General features: G+C 37.7%; 2 protein-coding genes and 1 non-coding gene across 5 annotated transcripts in view; 2 read left to right on the top strand and 1 right to left on the bottom strand.

The window, feature by feature from the left end:
• Positions 1 to 244: 244 nt before the first annotated feature.
• Positions 245 to 317, top strand: trnar-ucg (transfer RNA arginine (anticodon UCG)). The gene has a single exon. It is a non-coding gene; the product is annotated as a tRNA-Arg (tRNA).
• A 686-nt stretch (positions 318 to 1,003) lies between these two features.
• On the bottom strand, positions 1,004 to 10,850 carry LOC127962554 (transcription factor E2F8). Its single transcript, XM_052562163.1, has 14 exons — positions 10,555 to 10,850; positions 9,474 to 9,564; positions 8,788 to 9,045; positions 8,533 to 8,689; positions 8,137 to 8,436; positions 7,391 to 7,552; positions 7,025 to 7,162; positions 6,699 to 6,902; positions 5,793 to 5,877; positions 5,236 to 5,707; positions 4,357 to 4,668; positions 4,072 to 4,207; positions 3,338 to 3,660; positions 1,004 to 1,809 (listed from the first exon to the last, which is right to left on the bottom strand). The coding sequence occupies exons 2-14, from the start codon at positions 9,555 to 9,557 to the stop codon at positions 1,657 to 1,659; spliced, it is 2,784 nt and encodes a 927-aa protein (XP_052418123.1). The 5' UTR covers positions 9,558 to 9,564; positions 10,555 to 10,850; the 3' UTR covers positions 1,004 to 1,656.
• Positions 10,851 to 11,967: 1,117 nt separating this feature from the next.
• The window catches only part of LOC127961917 (neuron navigator 2), a 175,283-nt gene continuing 168,349 nt past the window's right edge, over positions 11,968 to 18,901 (top strand). For all 3 annotated transcript variants that reach the window (XM_052561230.1, XM_052561231.1, XM_052561228.1), the window contains exons 1-2: positions 11,968 to 12,054; positions 12,686 to 13,206. In XM_052561230.1, the coding sequence (XP_052417190.1) occupies positions 12,976 to 13,206 (231 nt within the window). In that variant the 5' untranslated portion in view covers positions 11,968 to 12,054; positions 12,686 to 12,975. The remainder of the gene's footprint in view (positions 12,055 to 12,685; positions 13,207 to 18,901) is intronic.

Raw genomic sequence — 18,901 nt, 5'->3', positions numbered from 1 at the left:
GCTTTACAGACATAATTTCTATAACTAGTTACTCTGTATCTGATGCCGCACATTGGACATAGTCTGACTGTTTATAATTATTTCTCTGTCATTTAATTTAACCCAATTCAATTATCTTTTTTCTTTATTTTTTTTATTCAGTGGAATATGAATGGCATATTCCAAGTCTTCAATAGCTATAAAAGACACGTGATGGAGTCCCACTGATTAACTGCACTGAATAAACATCAACAGTTCATCAACCGGCCTCGTGGCCTAATGGATAAGGCGTCTGACTTCGAATCAGAAGATTGCAGGTTCGAGTCCTGCCGGGGTCGTATCTTTAGGTTCATTATGTCATTATATAACGACAAGTAAATCTAGAAAAGCAAACTACTTCACTGCACAGTTTAGCGCCAAAACACATCCAACGCAGCTGAAGACTCTCACATTGATTGTCCAAGATTGGCAAAACATTAGACAGCTGTGTTCAAACAGGATTAGACCTGAAATCTGCAGGCAGCTGGATTTCTAGGAGCAGTTGTCCCTGATGGTGAAGTAAAAAACTACCCCTTGACTTTATATTTATATTTTTTCCATTTGATATTCTCTTTTCTCTCTGAAAGGTATTTTACATCGACTTACATTTTAAAGTTTAACTTACTTTAGAATTTAACGTAAGGTGCAATATTCTTCAATAATAATTTAAGAGTAATTTTTATTTCAAATTATTAAATGGATGCCACCTTATTAGAACGATAAAGCCCTCTCTACCTGATACTTTATTTTCAACTTTTTGATTAGATCCCTTATTTTTATTGAAAATAAATGCTTTTCTGATGTGATGTGATTTGAAATGTGAAAGTTTAAATACGAAAAAGCAAGGAGCTTTAAGAACTTTGGATTCAATGAAATATACTGATTCACTAATATGAATCATTACTTGAAAACATTCATAAAGAAATTTCAGCAATAAAATAGTGAAAGGCATTTCCCCAACATTTAAATAAAGACAAGATTGGAGCACATTCATTTATCTTTATTACATATAAATCAGATTGTAAAGGCAGTTCAAATAAATGATGTGCTGATAGTAATATTACTAGATTTCATTAACATAAAATACATCTACAATATTTAATAACACCCTTAATCTAACATTCTCCCATATTAATACATCATAACACAATGCCAAGTTATAGCAATGTAATATACTGTGGTACTTAAACACTTTAAGGCGAAGCCATTCACAACAATAAAAAAATACAATAAAAAAAAAATCATACAATCAATTTGCCAATTCCTACAATCCCTGAAATTAGATTTCCTGTTGACATTTCATACAACATTTGACAGTTTTTGCTCATTCTTCCTTTTTTTAACCCTAAATTTACAGCATATTTAAAGAAAACCCTTTATTTTGCAAATAAACCCTAAACTGTCTTGGTCAATAGCATAGCACCATGTTTGCCGAATGGCTTTCCTCAAGAGCCTCAGCAGGAAAAAGCATCAAGCACCACAGACTAATGTAAAGTTAATGCAGACCCTACAGTAAAGTAACGATATAAAAAGAGGAAAACATAAAAAAAACACACTCAAAGACAAATAACACGCACACACAATGGCTCAAACAGAACAGTGGTTTTTAGCAGCGTAAGGACTGCAGGTGTGAAGGTCTTAGCTGTCCTCTGGACTCACATCAAGCTTTCTCTGAGGGATGTAGATGTTTCTGGGAGCCGTGGTGTTGGTCACAGTAGAGAAGGAGACGGGCGTGTGGAAGAAACTCTGCTGGAGGTGTTGACAGGCCCCTTTAGGTGTGGTTACCAAAGGCTGCAGGAGAGAGAGTAAATATGCAAATTACTGTTTTAAATAACAAAGGACTAGTCACACAAACCCAGGGAGCCTCCCAGAAAAATGAAAATTACACTATTGTAAGATTTTATTTAGAGTCTTATGCTCACCAAGGCTGCATTTATTTGATCAGACATCCAGTAAAAACAGAAATATTGTGAAATATTACAGTTTTGAGCAACTATTTCTTTATTTTAATATATTTTCAAATGTAGTTTATTCCTGTGATACAAAGCTGAATTTCAGCATCATTCCCCCAGTCTTCAGTGTCACATGATCCTTCAGAAATCACTTTAATAGGCCAATTTTCTACTCAAAAATGTTTCTAATTATTATGAAGGTTGCTGTTAAAAGTGCTAGCTCACCCAAAAATGAAAATTAGCCCATAAATTACTCACCCTCAAGTCATTCTAGGTGTATATAACTTTCGTCTTTCAGACGAATCAAGTCGGAGTTGTCTTTTATCTTTCAAGCTGTTTAATGGCACTCAGCAGGTGTTGCAGTGCATCAGTCCAAAAGAAGTTAAATAAATAGCACCCATCCATAGAAAAAAAGTGTCTCACATGGCTCCAGGGGGTGAACAAAGGCCTCTCCTTTAGCAAATCGATGCATTTTTGTAAGAAAAATATCCATATTCAAAATGTAATAGTCACTTTAAATGACACAATTTTTTATGGATGGGTGCTTTTTTATTTCACTTCTTTTGTAACACCTGCTGAGTGCTATTAAACAGCTTGCAAGATCAAAGACAGTTTTTTATATAACTCCGACTGGATTCGTCTGAATTACGAAAGTTATATACACCTAGAATGACTTAAGGGTGAGTAATTTATGGGCTAATTTAAATTTTTGGGTGAATTAACCCTTTAATGATGTTTTTCAGGATACTTTGATTAATATAAAAAATTAAAAGAAAATAATAGCCTTTAGTCAAAACAGAAATCTTTTGTAACATTATAAATGTCACTTGTGTCATTTTAAAAAATGAATAAATACAAAATAAGAAAATAAAAAATCATACTGACACCAAACATTTGAACAGTAGTGTAAGTCAAACAAAAGTTTCGTTTTCAAGTAATTAGGAAAACTAGCTTTAATGTCACTTGAATGGGCATATACTACACACATAATAAAATGTTTTTATTTATATTTTTAAAAATCCTTTTTGTTATTTTTTTGTTATTTAACAAGACTGGTGTTTTTAAGAATTTGAAGACAAAAAATATTTTATTTCACTTTTTCTATTCCAGGTTTCCTAAAAACATAGTTTAGAACAACAGTTAACTATTTTGTCGAATGAAGATTATACTATTTTATTTACAAAAATTATAACATTAGTTATTATGGTAAAAAAAAGTCATAATAATGTATTATGATTTCACTTACACTATGTAAAACTAGATTATCATTATAATTTTTTTTTTTTTACAAAAGTGTATTACTGACTGTATATTGTCCCTTATGCTTGACTTTTTCCCATATTTTTTCATAGCTGCCGTGGCTGTACCTGTGGTATACTGATGAGGGTGACGGGCTGGCCGTTTATGGAGGCCGGCTGCAGAGCTTGAGCAGGTGAGATGGGCTTCACAAAGATCATGCTCTGTGGAGGGAGCCCCGGGTGGGGAGATGGAAGTGTGCTGGCCTGCTCAGGAGTGGAGCTTGATGTGCTGGTGCCGGGGATAAGGCCCAGGTTCTGTAAGGTGAAGTTGAGAATGGCAGGACTGGGGCTGTGGATGCGATGCCCTTGAGAAGGGAAGGGAGAGAGAGATGGTATCCGGTGGAGAGGGAGCCGGGTGGGGGTGACTTCTTGAGGAAGAGGATGTCTGGAACCTGGAAAGAACAAATACATCAGTGATTGTTCAATTCATTACATGCATGTTTAACTGTTTTTCACTATAAACACATGAATAGTGCTCAGGAATTGGCATATTTCACTAATTAGCATTTTCGTGGTTTATGCAGACACAATAATGTTATCATTTTAAAAAACTTGCACTATGAAGCACCATTTTCTAATACAGTTAACATATAATGAACAGCAACCATGCATAAAAAGTTAAGTTTTCAGTTTTCAAAATTTACACACAAATCAAATCTAACAACTAAATTGTACTCTACCTAAAAATCAATATTTGATCAAATTAATATAATTGGAAAGTATAGCTAGAAAAAAAGCATTCATGCATCCTTCATCCATAGTAAATATACAGATTTTTGGTATAACCTTGGGTTTTGGTATACCTGCAGTTGGGGTGTGATAGACGTTGTATGTTGGTGTGGAGGCTCTGGAGCTTTCTCCAGTGGAGTATTGTGGATCTCTGAAGTTCACGATAGACTGCTGGGAGATCGGAATCAAAAAACCTGCGGGGATCAAAGTCTGACACAAAAAACAGAAGTTAGAGTTAAGGCTGAACACCTAAAAACTATTTGAATCATTCCAACATGAGGAATATTGAGGATCAGACAGACAAGGTGCACATGTGTAGTATTCCTACACACATGAAGTGTAGTAAATAGTAGTTCTACCTCTGCATGTATGGGTCCAGAGGGCAGCACCATGTCCTGAACGCTGAGCTTCTGGGCCTGTGATGGTGGTGGTCTGACAGGTGTCAGTCCGGCCTCACTGTCTGAGGTCTGAACCTTCTCCTTCTCCTCCAGGAAGGTCTCCACACTGTGCTCCAGAGGCGCTGTGCTGGTGATTAGTGAGGCAGGCTGGCTCTCAGAGGGTTTGGGGAACTCCAGGTGCAGGGCTCTTGGGGAAGGCCGGCTGGAGGCAAAAGAGCCTCTGTGGGCCTTTAGACGAGCTTGCAGAATCTCACACAGCTTTGGTGAATCACTCTTTAAAGGAAACACACCAGAGGGTTAAAACTGTTACTCCATGTACTGTAAGCACATAAACTGCAGATACTGAGCAATTCATTTAAGACAATTCAGACTAGTTCAAACATTTCATTTACATATATTTAGTTTAATATGTATGTAATAACTGTTCTTTTTCTTCTTATTATATTTACCTAAACACTTTTACTAAACATTTTAAAATGTGACTGATTAATATATATATATATATATAGTTTTTCAAATAAGTTTCATAGATATGGTAATTCACTGAATTGTTTGGATTATAAAATATAAATATAAATATGACAATCAAATATGTTAAACGAATATTAGCAAATATTTAAAATGTAAAATTGTTAATGCAAAACTATCCTGAATGTTTTAGCTGAATGCATGTTTTATTTATTCGCACATTTAATTAAATGTAAAAAAAAAATCAATCATCTAAAACACTATTTTGTATAAGTTATTAAATATAACAATAAATAAACATTGTTTCTTTTTTTTATTTTTACCTATATAATCTATAATTTACCATGCCGTATATTCTTCACATAACCTCACCTTTGGCTCTATCCGCTGCAGTTTGGATGGACTTCCTGCTAAGCTCTTTTCTCCACACGCTCGTTTAAGGGTTGAAGGACTTGTCGGCTCTTTTCCGTGTGATGATGGTTGGTTAGTTTGGTTACTGCTTGCTGTGGCAGCTGGTGATGTCTTTGTGTTTGCATTTCCTGGGCTCTCAAATGTCATTGAACGCACTGCTAGGCTAGTGGGCTGTGGTCTGAGAGAAGTGGGGTGCATGTAAACAGCATATGTCCCGCCTGCCTGCTGCTGGGGTATCAGAACCGGGATGACCGGGGAGCACTTGCTAGAAAGGTAAGGAATCGCCCCTGCGGGAAGAACTGGGATCTGCATTCGCAAAGGCCCATGAGACTGATGATTGCTAGCAGACGTGGATTCAGGTGATTCGGATACTTGTGAAGTGCTTCCATTCAGAGCATCTGTCACCTCATTCTTAGGCTGAACCCGATGGCCCCTGGAAGACAAATCATAGGTGTTATATCCAAAATGAGTGGTTCATTGTCTTTTTTTGTTCGAAGGAACACAAAAAGTTTACTTACGTTGATTGTTCATCTAGTTGCTTTTTGCAGATAGCAGCCAGGTGAGCCATTTTGTTTGTGTAGAACTCACCGTTTGCAGATTCACCTATAAAATAAAACGGGACATTAGTTTTAGTAGTATTTTTTGCTAAATTTGCGTTCAAAAGTTCAAAGAAATCTCAATATGCTAAATTCATTTTAAAGCATTTCTTTTATCAAACATACAGTAAAAACTGAAATATTATCACCATTTCAAATAACTGCTTTGTATTTTAATATGTTTCTGAAAGTATCATTTATTCTTGCGATGGCAAAGAATATTCAGCAATTACTCCAGTCTTCAACTTCACATATTCTATGTCAGGCATTAAATTGCAAACAACACAAAGCTCCCCAAAGATCATTTTGTTTGTGTATGTCAGATTTAAAAAAGGCAGTTTCAAGCTGGAAGGCAGAAATGAAGCTGGTACTATTAATAACGACTATCCTAAAGTATGAAAAGCATCGTCAGAATAGTCCATCTGCCATCAGTGATTCAACCATAACTTTATGGTACAATGAGAATACTACTTGTATGTATGCGAATAAAACAAAAATAGAGACTCGTCGCTTCATAACGTTACGGTTGGACTACTGATGGCAGATGGACTATTCTGAAGATGTTTTTCACACTTTTCTGGGCCTTGACACTGTTGTTTACTTGGCAGTCAATGGGACAGTCACAAGCCTCCCGGTTTTCATCCAAAATATCTTAAATTGTGTTCCGAAAATGAACAAGGTTTGGGACTGGAACGACATGGGGGTAAGTGATTAATGACAAAATTTTCATTTTGGGGTGGAGTAATCCCTTCAAAGTAGAAAACCCCCACAGAAAACAAGATCATTAGTTGGTTGCTTTCTTACGATGAAAAAACTGTTATGGCTCACCTGTCATTTTAACTGGACTAGAAGGAGCAGAGTTGATTTTTCTGCGGTCATCTTGTATGCTCTTGACCAGCTTGACTAAGGAATGATGTCGAGTAAAACCTCGCTTTGTTCCGGGTGAGGAAAAGAGATTTTTGGCACAGTTGTCAACAGAGGAACGGGACTCCAGAGGCCGTGAGGCTGCTGTTGAAGTTGAGGTCCCCAGATCTATAAAACAAACAGAAGCAATAACAACACATGATATAAGAAGTGAGCAATACACAGACAGCTTAAAATAAACATTATATATAGGGTTATTAGCGATTTCCTGTGAAATATGCTAGACTTACCCTTTGGAGATGGCAAGTCTTCTGGCCCAGTCCACTTGAAAGCAGGCTTTCTTCCTCTATCTTCAGTCACATGCACTTTCTTTATCAGCTCTAGGCTGCTCAAAACATTTGCAATGTCATAAAGTCTGCGGATCTTAGCTGCCAACAAAAAAAGAGAGCATAGAAAAGAGATAATTAATTCCACCTTCACTGAGCAGACAGTTAAAATTATTATTTTTTAAGCAGGTTTTACTGGATGAGCACACTTGATAATGCACTTTTTGCAAGATTCCTATCTGTCCGCTGAAATGGAAAACATATGTGCCATCCACTTTAATAATGATTCACAGTGCTTTTTATACACATGTTGAGAACAGAAGCACTCACTTTTAAACTTGTTTTTGTCCTGATCCACAACGTGATCTTCACCGATGAGGATCTTGGCAGCTATTTCGAGACTGACCACAGGAGGGCTGGACACCAGGAACAACATGACGAACTTCTGACTCATCACTCTCAGAGATTTGTCTTTACGACTGCTGGCCGAAGCTGCAGATTAAAACAATGGGTCTCAGTTAAATCTGCGTACAAATGTTTCCGGAACAAATCATGATTCACCAACAACTTTCGTACTAAAATATATTCTACATTTACAAAAATAAATAACGCAGGAACAATTGAAATCCCATATACTACTGTTAGGATTAACTTTCATACATGAATATTTCATGATATTCAGGGATCAATAATTGAGGCTGTATTATACAGAATGAGCTGCAAGGTTTCTCTGCATAAAAATACATTTTTAAGTTTTGTATCATCAGACATTCACTGCAGTTATATTTCAAAGTTACTTATAATGCAATTAACAAAAAAGCATGTTTTTTTTCTCTTTCAAGAATGTTTTCCCCCAGACTTGAATCAAAAGTCTATAACCTTAGAATTAAATTAAGAACAAATTTATGTTTATGCACATGTAGTGAGTAATTTTTTTCATGAGAATTTCTTCTGTTTTACAAATACGAAATGATCGCTCGACACATTTAATAATAAATGAAACCTAACGTCCTTCTATTAGGCATACATAAAATAATGCAGTATTGCCTTAAGCAGATGGTCGTACATTATGTTACCTGCTTTAGGATCTGCTCCCGAAAGCTCTGCTCCATCCATATCAAAACCTGATGTTTCTTCATTCTCCTTCTCCTCTCCGTCCGAGTCAAACTCTCTCTCTTCTCGCTCTAGGGTCCTATGACGGATCTGCTGCATCAGCTGGTCGTAGCGGTTCTCTCTGCCGGCCCGTTTCAGCATGGCGAGTGTCTGTGCAAGTTTCACTCGGCCATGCCATGTGTAGCGGTTCTTAGCAAGTCGGCTGACCATGTTTAGGCTCTCGAGAACGTTCATGATGTCGTAGATGCGACGCCGCTCCACATCTGAGAGGTTGGTGAGAATGGAAGCGATCAGGATTGATGAAACACATGATCTGGTGACTGAAATAAGTAGTGTTCTTTGACCATTGAGCAACTTACTTAGCTCTGTCGCCACATCGTCGAGGCTGATGTCGTTGTTTAACGCAGGATTGGGGTAGTTCGGGTACCTTGCGAGAAATTTGTAACATAGCAAACCCAGGCTTTTGTCTTTACGGCTTGTCTGGAGCTTTTCTACTTCTTCCCCTTGTTCAGGCTCCTGTGTGGCACAACAATAGAAAAACACACACATATATATAATTTTTTTTTTGCCAATACAGACAGTAAATCTACAAATAGTGGGAGATGCATACATACCTCTATTGATACCTGAGAGTTTTCCGATTCGCCGCTGTCTACGGCTCGCTCTTTCTCGCGGTTGCGAATCTCAGGACTGGCCGCACTGATGAGCATCTTCAGGTTGGAGGTCGGTGTCCAGGGATCGCTTGACGGTGCCTCGAGGCCCTTAGTAGGTGTAGTCAGGGGCCCCATGTTCTTATGGCTCTCCAGTAACGCAGCTTCTGAAGCCTTACTCAAGTTTTTTAGTGGTGTTTGTGGCTCCACAAAAACATGCCCCTATTTGATAGAAAAAAAAAAACATTATTGATCACGATCATGCTGTTTTTCAAGAAATGCTTCTAGAGTAGTTTCCTAAACCTTTTACTACAAAATCTGGCCAAAAGCCAAAGTAATTGTTCTATTATATCCAACTATATTGTATCAAGACATTTCAATTCTTTATATTTCAATGCGAACATTTAAAATGTTAACGCAGAAAGATAAATTACTAATGATGATATGCTTCAGAGGTTTATTTTTTCTTTCCTATTATTTCCTTCTCTTGTGATATATGACAAGACAAATCAAAGGTCAACACAGACCAACTTTGTCCTGGAGGCCCTTGTTTGGGAGTGTTTGCTCTAGTGCATGACAAGTTAACTTTATAGATTCCTCACACAGAATCACTCTTTTGTGAATTTGAAGCCACAATATTTATAACTGACCTTGTCATTTTCTGATCTTTCCTTGAACGGACTTCTTAAAGGTGTCCTGGTTAGCTTTTGACCTTCTGATAATGTACTGGACATTTTCCACCTAAAGAAAAGAACACACGACTCGACGTTAAAATAATCAACGTTCACTTAATATTATTTACATTTCATAAAGCAGTCCTACCGTTTCTTTACAGCATTATACATTCTTGGAGACAACATTTTGAATACTAGTCCGGGTATAACGTTTAGTAATTTCTTGCCGAGCTAAAATAGATTTTTTAAACTTAACAGATGTTAATCAATGTGCACATATAAAAAATTATTATGATTTAAAATTAAGTGTTTTGTTTTTTGCGCTTAGCAATAACTGACAAGCGTTCCATCGAATGGGCACGGAGAACTTGTACGAAAACACGCCCCCAACTGACAGCAGCCAATAAGTGCGGCGCGGAGAGGCGGGACTTTACTCGTCCCGCGCGCCTCCACACTTTTGAAATCTTGGCGCGGAATCTCGCCGATTGCAAAAGATTTAATCCGGAAGTTATTAACTTTAATACAATTTAAGAGAATTTGTTTAGCTGCCCGATGCTCGTACGACTTGGATAACTCAAACAATCTATGTAAACTGTTAAACAGTTTTTAAAACTACCAGTATAACGTTACCAGCAGAGTTGACGTAGCGAATAACTTAGCCGCTTACGTGCTGTATAATACGTTTATGTAGTATAAAGTGCATAATTATCGCCCAGGAACTAATTATATAAATATACGTACGAACTACGATCAAGACTGTAGTCATGTTGACTACTAAACTATCGGTTTCACAGTTAGCGCGGGTTCAAACCTACCAAGAGCCGCCAGTCTGGCTTGTGTCCTAAATGTATGATATTGAATGAAATTAACGTACGTATTATATTATAGGGACAAATATGATCCGTTTATGAACTAAAGCGGATATGTTAAGCCAAAACGAGCCCGAAACCAGCTAACTTAGCCCGCAAGCTTACAGCCAGCCACATAACATTACACCTCTGTCCAGTCTACATAGTGCAAAACTATGAAAACAAGATAAAATATAAAAACTACTCACCCAAAAAGAGAAATATAACGTTACCACTTTCACATACTACTCGACATCCCATAAATCCGTAGTAAATACAGTACAGGTTGGTATTTAACGTTACTTATACAGTTCCAGGTCTCTAATAATAACGTTACCGGATCCAACGCTTCTGTAAATTAACACTTAGTCGTATTAAAGTAACCGAAAGAAAAAACAAAACCGCTTTTGATGCATAGCTGAGGATAAGTTTTATGTGGCTGTTTCCTAGCGAGTAAAAAAGTTTATTTGATCAGTCTGACCATTTGTCCCGCCTAGATACTGGACACAGCGCCAACAGTCCGCCCCGCCTCCGCTCGCCTCTCCGCCAATCACAGCGGAGGAACCAGACTGGGGCGGAGTCAGACTTCCGCTGTTGCGACCACACCAGGTCACGGGGGTGAAACCCAAAACTTCAGTCAACCATGCTGTTGCGTGGTCCAAGACACGTCACAGTAAAACAGCAGTTTATCGACTTCCTTATTTCAGAAGAAGAAAATGTGTTTTGACAGGGATTTGGTTTGACTGAAAGTTTATTAGATGTATTCTATATACAAAAGTCATGTAAATTATAGCCTAATAAAATGAGATGTTTTGAGCTCTTAAAAACACCCAATGTGTATACATTGGCGCTCTTTTCATGTTTGTGAAAGAATATTCTTATGCTCACCAAGTCTGTATTTATTTTTTTTAAAACGCAGTCAAAAAAATATTATTACGATCGAAAAGTTTTCTATTTGATTGTATTTTAACATTTAATGTAAAGCTGAATTTCCCCAGTCTTCAGTGTCACATTTTAATATGCTGATTTGGTGCTCAAGAATGTATGTACTGTATGTATGTATTTGTTTATATTTAAAGCACAATAAACTCCAAGATTATTTGATTAAAAAAAAAACTCAAAAGAACATTTATTTGAAATATACATTTTCTGTTATAATATAATATTGTCACATTTAACCAATTTAACCCATCCTTGCTCAATGCTTTATTTTTATTTATTTTAATAATTTATCTTACATACCCCAAACTTTTTAATGCTGAGTATATTATGGTTTCCATACAAAATGTACTGTATAGCCGCTCAACTGTTTTCAACTTTGATGATGATGAATGTTTTTGGGCATCAAATCAGCACATTAGAATGATTTCTGAGGCATCATGTGAATAATAATAAAAGCTTAAACATTAACTTGCAAATTTGTAGTTTTTCCCCAATCTTTTCTCGCATTGAACTGTTTGAGATATAACTGAATTATTAAACGAATCTAGCCCAATCGTGTTATTCTTGCTGCACAGCCATTGTCTGCCGCTGGGTGCCGCTGTGCGTATTCGCTGTGGAGGTTTCCATGGAGACGGTCGCCGGTATGAAGCGGCGAGAACAGAGCAGTGTGCGCGGAATGACGTCATGTGACGGATCGGTCCCGCGTGCACTCACTCAGTGCTGCTCCGCTCCGCATCCCTCAGCGGACTCTCTGCGCTCTTGTTTGGGTGAGTTATCTCTTTTATTTTCTACTTATAGTCATTAAATAAGCGCTTCGGAGTTAAATATGCTTTATCGCATCTAATCTATAAGAGTTGCGTTATGAACTGTTTTTCAGTGTTATATTTTTATATTGAATCTCGTAAGAACCAAAGGATTTCGACTACAATGCGAGTGTTATGAAGGAGGGGCTGCATGGCAGAGATATGATTACTTAAATCGAGAGTTTATGTCCACATGCATGCATATAAAATGCCAAAAGCCGGAGTAATGTTTCAAAGTATTTTAAAACAAATCTTAAGATGATTATTTATTTGTGTGTTGTTGGTTTTTTTTATGTTTAATGATGAATTATGATATATTATACTATAATGTAATTATAATTAATAATTAACAATGTATGCAATTACCCTTGTTTGGCAGCATCTCAGTCTTTCACATTAAAGTTGTAAATATAATGCATTATCATATATATATATCTGATAATATGACATATTGCTTGTGCTGTATTTAGTTAATGTTAAGTTACTTTTGAAATGTAAGTTATTTTGCCCTCACTTTGTCGTTTTGTTATTTGAATAAGATGAAATTGGCTTTGTTTTGTTTCCTTCTGATCCACGTGCACCTGTTTATGTAAAGATGACCAATCCTGGAACAAAAGTACCATCTCTGGATTTGTGCTTTTGAGGATTTTACAAGACCCGACTGTGATGTAAAGCTGCAAGAACATGCCACTGTGTCATATGAAAGTTTCCATATCATCAGGAAAATGACTTTGTGAATGCAGAAATGTGTAATTATGAAGTTGGGGTCGCTGGACACAGGGGCCCTTCCCCCCGTCTCGATGCCTGTCACAGAGCAGCCATGCTGGGCTTCATCTGAAGGGATGCACCATGGTGTGATCACCCGTCTGTCCTACCCCAGACTCAATGAATCGCACGAATGAATGGACATTACTGTGGCAAAGGGAATTAGCTCAGTTGCATAGGGACTTTGGATTTGGGAATACCGGAACCGGTCGGAGAGCATTGGATTTTTATTTGAAGAAGTGCAGCGGATTCTTCAAGGAGTGTTTTTGGAAGATGTCTGAGAAGGGAGCCGAGGCGTCTACATCTACAAAGCGGAAGCAGGTGATTCATGGTCTGGAAGATCAGAAGAAGGTTAGTGCTTTGATTTTGAGATGGTAGATAGCATCATATTTTATGTATAACTACAGTGTTTTTCATTTTTTTATTTGGTGCTTGATCTTTTCCTAAACTGCCCTAATTTGTGTCTGGATTTAATTCTTCAATCTTTTTTAATTTTTATGCTAAAGTAGAAACTTGGAACACTTTCACCTTGGCCATGCTGCACATTATCCAGTGATTTATGGTCAGCTGAGGCCATGCACGTCCCTTGGCATATGGCCCAATAGCATAGCACCAGGTGCATTGGCCACTTAATTGACTTGTGCTGAGATTTGTGTGTCTAGTTTATGACTGCTTGCAAATGCATGTGCTGACCACAAAGCTTGTGGATAATTTTAGACTTTATAGCAGTGAAACATGAGAAAAAGAATGCCAGAGTCTTGGTGTTAATGTTAGAGAGTGATTTGCTTAGGATAGTTTAATTTGAGAACAAACCCTAAGCCTCTCAATGCAGATTATCACTCATGCAAGTTTTATACGAAAATAAACAACTAGTAATGCAGAATGCCTTTAGGGCAGGCATCACAAACAGGCTTTCTTTGCATCCGATCCAGTTTCAGGCACATTCTGCTCTCAAGAGCCGAACTAATTGGCTTAGAGATTCCTCAAGGCCCATGTTTCACTTCCGTCTTTGGGAATCTGATTTTACATGTAAACGGATACCCATTTGCTTGCCTGTCCAAGTATGACATGTTTTGCTTGGTGTAAATCCTAGCGTGAAGCGAGTAGATGAGGCTTGGGCTTCCTGGTTGCCCAGCTGGATCCATCAGGGGCATTTCGGTTTCTCGTCCAAACTTAAAAGAGAGTCTTGGAGGACTATCAAATACATTTATACAGACTCATTTTGCTGAGATTTTTGGTGGATGGGCTTTTTTCCATCGTCCTCTTTGGTTTGAGTCAATTAGAGATGCAAAATTGATCACCTGGGAATGGGATCACCAGGCTGGGATTCTAGTACAACATGAATTAATTAAAGTAGAAAAATGCACAGCTGCTGTTTCCCAATTTTCCAGCATGGTGAACTCTTGTTAGGACACTACGGCTTCGCTAAGACGAACACACATTGTGACATAAAGAAGTTTGTTGGCATAAAAGCCAAAATGTAAGTACCTAATTCCATATTCAAGTTATCAAAGGGATTATATGAATCAGTAATTTGTTCAGTTTGAACATGACACTGTATTCTGTATACACAATAGTCTCTGTCTAACAAAACTGGGGGTTTTAAAAAGGTCTATGCGTGTGCTATGGTCCATTGTTTGTGGAATAACAGGGGTCTCCCTGGATCTGACGCTAGGTGTTTCCCAATTACCTCATGCTATATAGATTGTCCTGAGAGAGCTGCTCCTGCTTTGGTTAATTGGATTTTCTCCCACTATTCGGCCTGATTTTTTTGATAACGTGTGTTCATCAAATGACATTTCCTGGGAGAGATGCAGGTAACGCACTTCATTGTGGAATTGCTCGTTGATGTGAAGCTTACATCATTTTTTTTTCAGTCTGAAGCTATGAATTTTAGATTAGGGCCTGGTAATGACAAAGAGCCAGTGAACTCCTGTTCTCTGTTCATTGACAGCAGGAAGTGTGAATCAATGAAGATGCTGAATAAAACATTAACGAAATAGATATAACTGAAAAAGCAGTGACTTATATTGAGTAGCATCTCCGAATGTTGCGTTGCTTTGTTTAGCTTCAGGAGAAAATAAAGTGCCTTCTGCATGTTTTCTGTTACCATCAATGCAAAAGCACTGTAGAAGGTTTCTTAATGGATAGCTATATTTGGTAGCATTTCCACTCCATTCTGTCATCATCATTTACGTTCCAGATTAGTTTGAGTTTTATTAATTAATATGGTTAACCAAACATTTGACAGTAGCCATTTACATCTATAGTACACAAAACATTTACTATTGAAGTCAATGGCTACTGTGAACTTTGGGTGAGTAATGAGGACAGTATTAAAAACAATTCTGGTGAACTATGCTATTATTAACCTCTATGTTTAAATCGTTTAATTCAAGTTGGCAAATGGCTATAGTAAGAAGCTTGTTTTTGAGTAAAATTTATGGAAAAATGGTTGCCTTTAATGTTATCGGTGTATGATTTAAGTTTGCTGTATTTTTAGAGTGCAAACATGTTTTTGTGATATGTAAATCTTTGATGATTTGAAAAGAAACGACACGGTCTACTTTTTTTGATGTATCATATGTACCGCAGTCTTTCTAATGAATCTTTTAATCTTACATTTGAGGTTACTGAAATGCCATTTGAAAACTTTAAAACGTACTTATGCAAAAGAATATGTATTTTTAAGACCCCCATGCCTTTGGCCTTGCTTTTTACATTAGCCTAGCTAAATAAGAGCTCATGCTTTAATGTATTAATACTTGCCTACTTTTTATTTTTCCTCTTACTTAGATTTCTTAATTTAGAAAGCAAAAGAAACATTCTCAGTGAAGTTTTTTTTTTTTTAAATCTCGGGTTCATCTTTTGCTTGTTTTATCAAGCACTGAAACTTGCTGACTTCTGAAGAACCTGAGCTCTTTTCGTAAGGGATGGTTAGTTACTAACACAAACAGACAGTTTTTAGAATTTTTGTTTTATTCTATTCACCATTTCTGCCCTGTTGATTCATATTCTCCTCTTGGTTGACATGGCTACTGTGTCAGTAGTGTACATTAGAAGCCACACACAGTGGAAACAGACACAGCATACAAGTGCTATTATATTTCCTTCAGTATTTTGCCTGAAGACACAGTATAATATATCTCACATCTTATTAAAAGGAACAAAATGTTATTCATATTGTGAGATGTAAAAGGGGTCATACGATGTTGCTAAAAAGAATATTATTTTGTGTTTTTGGTGTAATGAAATGTGTTCATGTGGTTTAAGGTTAAAAACAAAAATTATTTTCCACATAATATACATTATTGTTTCTCCTCTATGCCCCGCCTTTCTGAAACGCGGTGATTTTTACAAAGCTCAACGGTCTGAAAATGCGAGGTGTGCTCTGATTGGCCTGCAAACCAGTGCGTTGTGATTGGCCGAATGCCTCAACCGTGTGACAGATATGTCACACCCCTTAACCAACTGTGATGACATGTCCCAGCAGTACAAGACTCAGTCCAGCTGCTCTGCTTGTGCTCATCCCATCATCGGTTCTCTTCAGCAGTTCAGTCATTAGGGCCTTTCGCAATGCCGGAACCTTTTCATAGTACCAGAACTAATTGTGGAACTACCCACTTTTGGGCGGAACTAGGTTTTAATACTCTACTGCCTTTTTTGAGAACCAAATTGGCTCCTACTCCGGAGCAGAGACTATCCAGCACAACTGTTACTAACAGTGATGTAAGTAGACACTGATTGGCCAGACACATTCGATTTAAAATGATTTAAAATGCTGTATAACATGCTGTAAACATTGTGTCAACAAAAACACAGTTCCAATCACAGCATCCTCCATCTTCCTGTTGTTAATGTTGTACTTCTTTGTTAACGCTATTAACATTTGACAACGCTGTTGACTGGCTTACATCACTTACTAGTACACAAGGTTGGTGCGAATGCAACCCTTTAAAGGGGGGGTGAAATGCTATTTCATGCATACTGAGTTTTTTACACTGTTAAAGAGTTGGATTCCCATTCTAAACATGGACAAAGTTTCAAAAATTAAGTTGTACGTTTGAAGGAGTATTTCTGTTCCAAAAATACTCCTTCCGGTTTGTCACAAGTTTCGTAAAGTTTTTTTTAGAGATGTTCCGATACCCTTTTTCTCTTCCCGATACCGATTCCGATACCTGGGCTCAGGGTATCGGCCGATACCGAGTACTGATCCGATACCTGGGTGTGTATCTGTATATACAGCTGTATATACTACTAGCCCTGTGTAAATTGCTAGAATTCTTTTTATGGTGTGCTTCAGACAGATCCCTCAATAAAACATGAACAAATACATGGTGAACTACTGTATTTATTACAGTATTTTTATTATCTAACATGAATTTGACAGTATTATTTATTTTCATATGCAAAAAAGAACTTGCATATGCAGCCAAAAATCTAACACCGCAAACTAAAAAAGGTATTTAAGTTTTACAATATAACTGTATAAAAAAACTGCAACAAATAAGTCTAGGAATATAAAAAAAAGATCTATTAATCAGATAATCTCTTTACAACAAAACAAGTAAAAAACAAGCAACCATCTAGGCATAATTATTATTATTATAGAGACGTATTATTATTACTGTAGGCTACAACAGTAGCTTTATATATTGTCAATTTACTCATGTAAACCAAACATTTATTTTAATGGGCTGCCATGAAGATCTTTGAGTGTCTGTGTTTATGATATGACAGTATTCTCAAATGAAACGGTAAATTCTCATGAAGTGACGGTTTATGCGTTCGTGTCCTCATGACACACAGCAGAGACTACAAAACAGCGAGCTCTCGCGCATCTGTGCCAGTCACCCACAGAGATGTAGATTTTGCGGGAGTAATATTTAAATAGTATTTTGCAGTTTAATATTCACAGACACTAGTATATATTCGGCTACTGTCTGGAGCCCTGCGCTTTGACTTACACGGAAGCGACTGATCGCAGCTGCCGGTACTGAATATACTCGAGAGTCTGTAACTACCGGTACTACAGAGACATACTGCTAACCACTGATCTATAATATAGTAGCGGCTTCACTGTCTTTTGGCAGTTTAGAATGTGATGAGTGATCCAGTCATATATAGATAAGGGCTGCTAACGCGTTTTCATTTCTTCTTCGCTGCTCTAAACAGGGGTTGCTTGTGGCAACACAGCACAACTTCCTGTGTTTTCAATGCATTTTGAGCAGCGAAGAAGAACCGTGCAGCGGTTAGGCAAAGCTTGCGGTCATAACTAGGTCTTTTTTAAGAAAATGGTATCGGATCGGTATATGGGTTCATGTACTCGCCGATGCCGATGCCAGAATTTGTTGTGGTATCGGAGATATTTCCGATACTAGTATCGGAATCGGAACAACTCTAGTTTTTTTCGAGTATGGCTCTGTGTGACGTTAGATGGAGCGGAATTTCCTTATATGGGTCCTAAGGCACTTCTGCCGGAAGAGCGCGCGCTCCCGTATAGCAGAGCAGAAAGAGGCTGTGCACAGACAATCACTGATCAGAGCGAAAAGGAGTGTGTTTTTGGTTGCCAGGGCAAGACAACCCTGCACAGATTACCCCAAAAAAAAACAGCATTAAGGGACCAGTGGATGGAGTTTATTTTTACAGAGCATCAACGGAGTTGTGCAAGTGTTTGTGTTTGTTCCCTGCATTTCGAAGATGCTTGTTTTACAAACAAGGCCCAGTTTGACGACAGATTTGCGTATCGTTTATTTCTTAAGGATGTTGCAATCCCAACGAAAAAGGGTCACGATTGTGTGTTGGAACCACAGGCGGTGAGTAAAACTGCTTAAAATATCTCTGCCTCCTTGTTAGTGCGTCCGCCTCCCATCGGAGACCCGGGTTCGAGCCCCGCTCATAGCAAGTCCTTGCTGCTGCTGCTCTCGTTCAGTTTCAGCCTTCACAGCTGTCACAGCTTCCAAACGCTCTCAAAGCAACTGGCGCTCGTGATTCTTTAGCTCCGCCCACACGTCACGCCTCCAGGCGCTCATGTTTTTCCGGGAAA

The sequence above is a fragment of the Carassius gibelio genome, chromosome B7 (genome assembly GCF_023724105.1).
Source record: "Carassius gibelio isolate Cgi1373 ecotype wild population from Czech Republic chromosome B7, carGib1.2-hapl.c, whole genome shotgun sequence".
Taxonomy (NCBI): domain Eukaryota; kingdom Metazoa; phylum Chordata; class Actinopteri; order Cypriniformes; family Cyprinidae; genus Carassius; species Carassius gibelio.
Note: the sequence above shows the minus strand (reverse complement) of the source record. Positions and strands in the feature narration are given on the sequence as shown.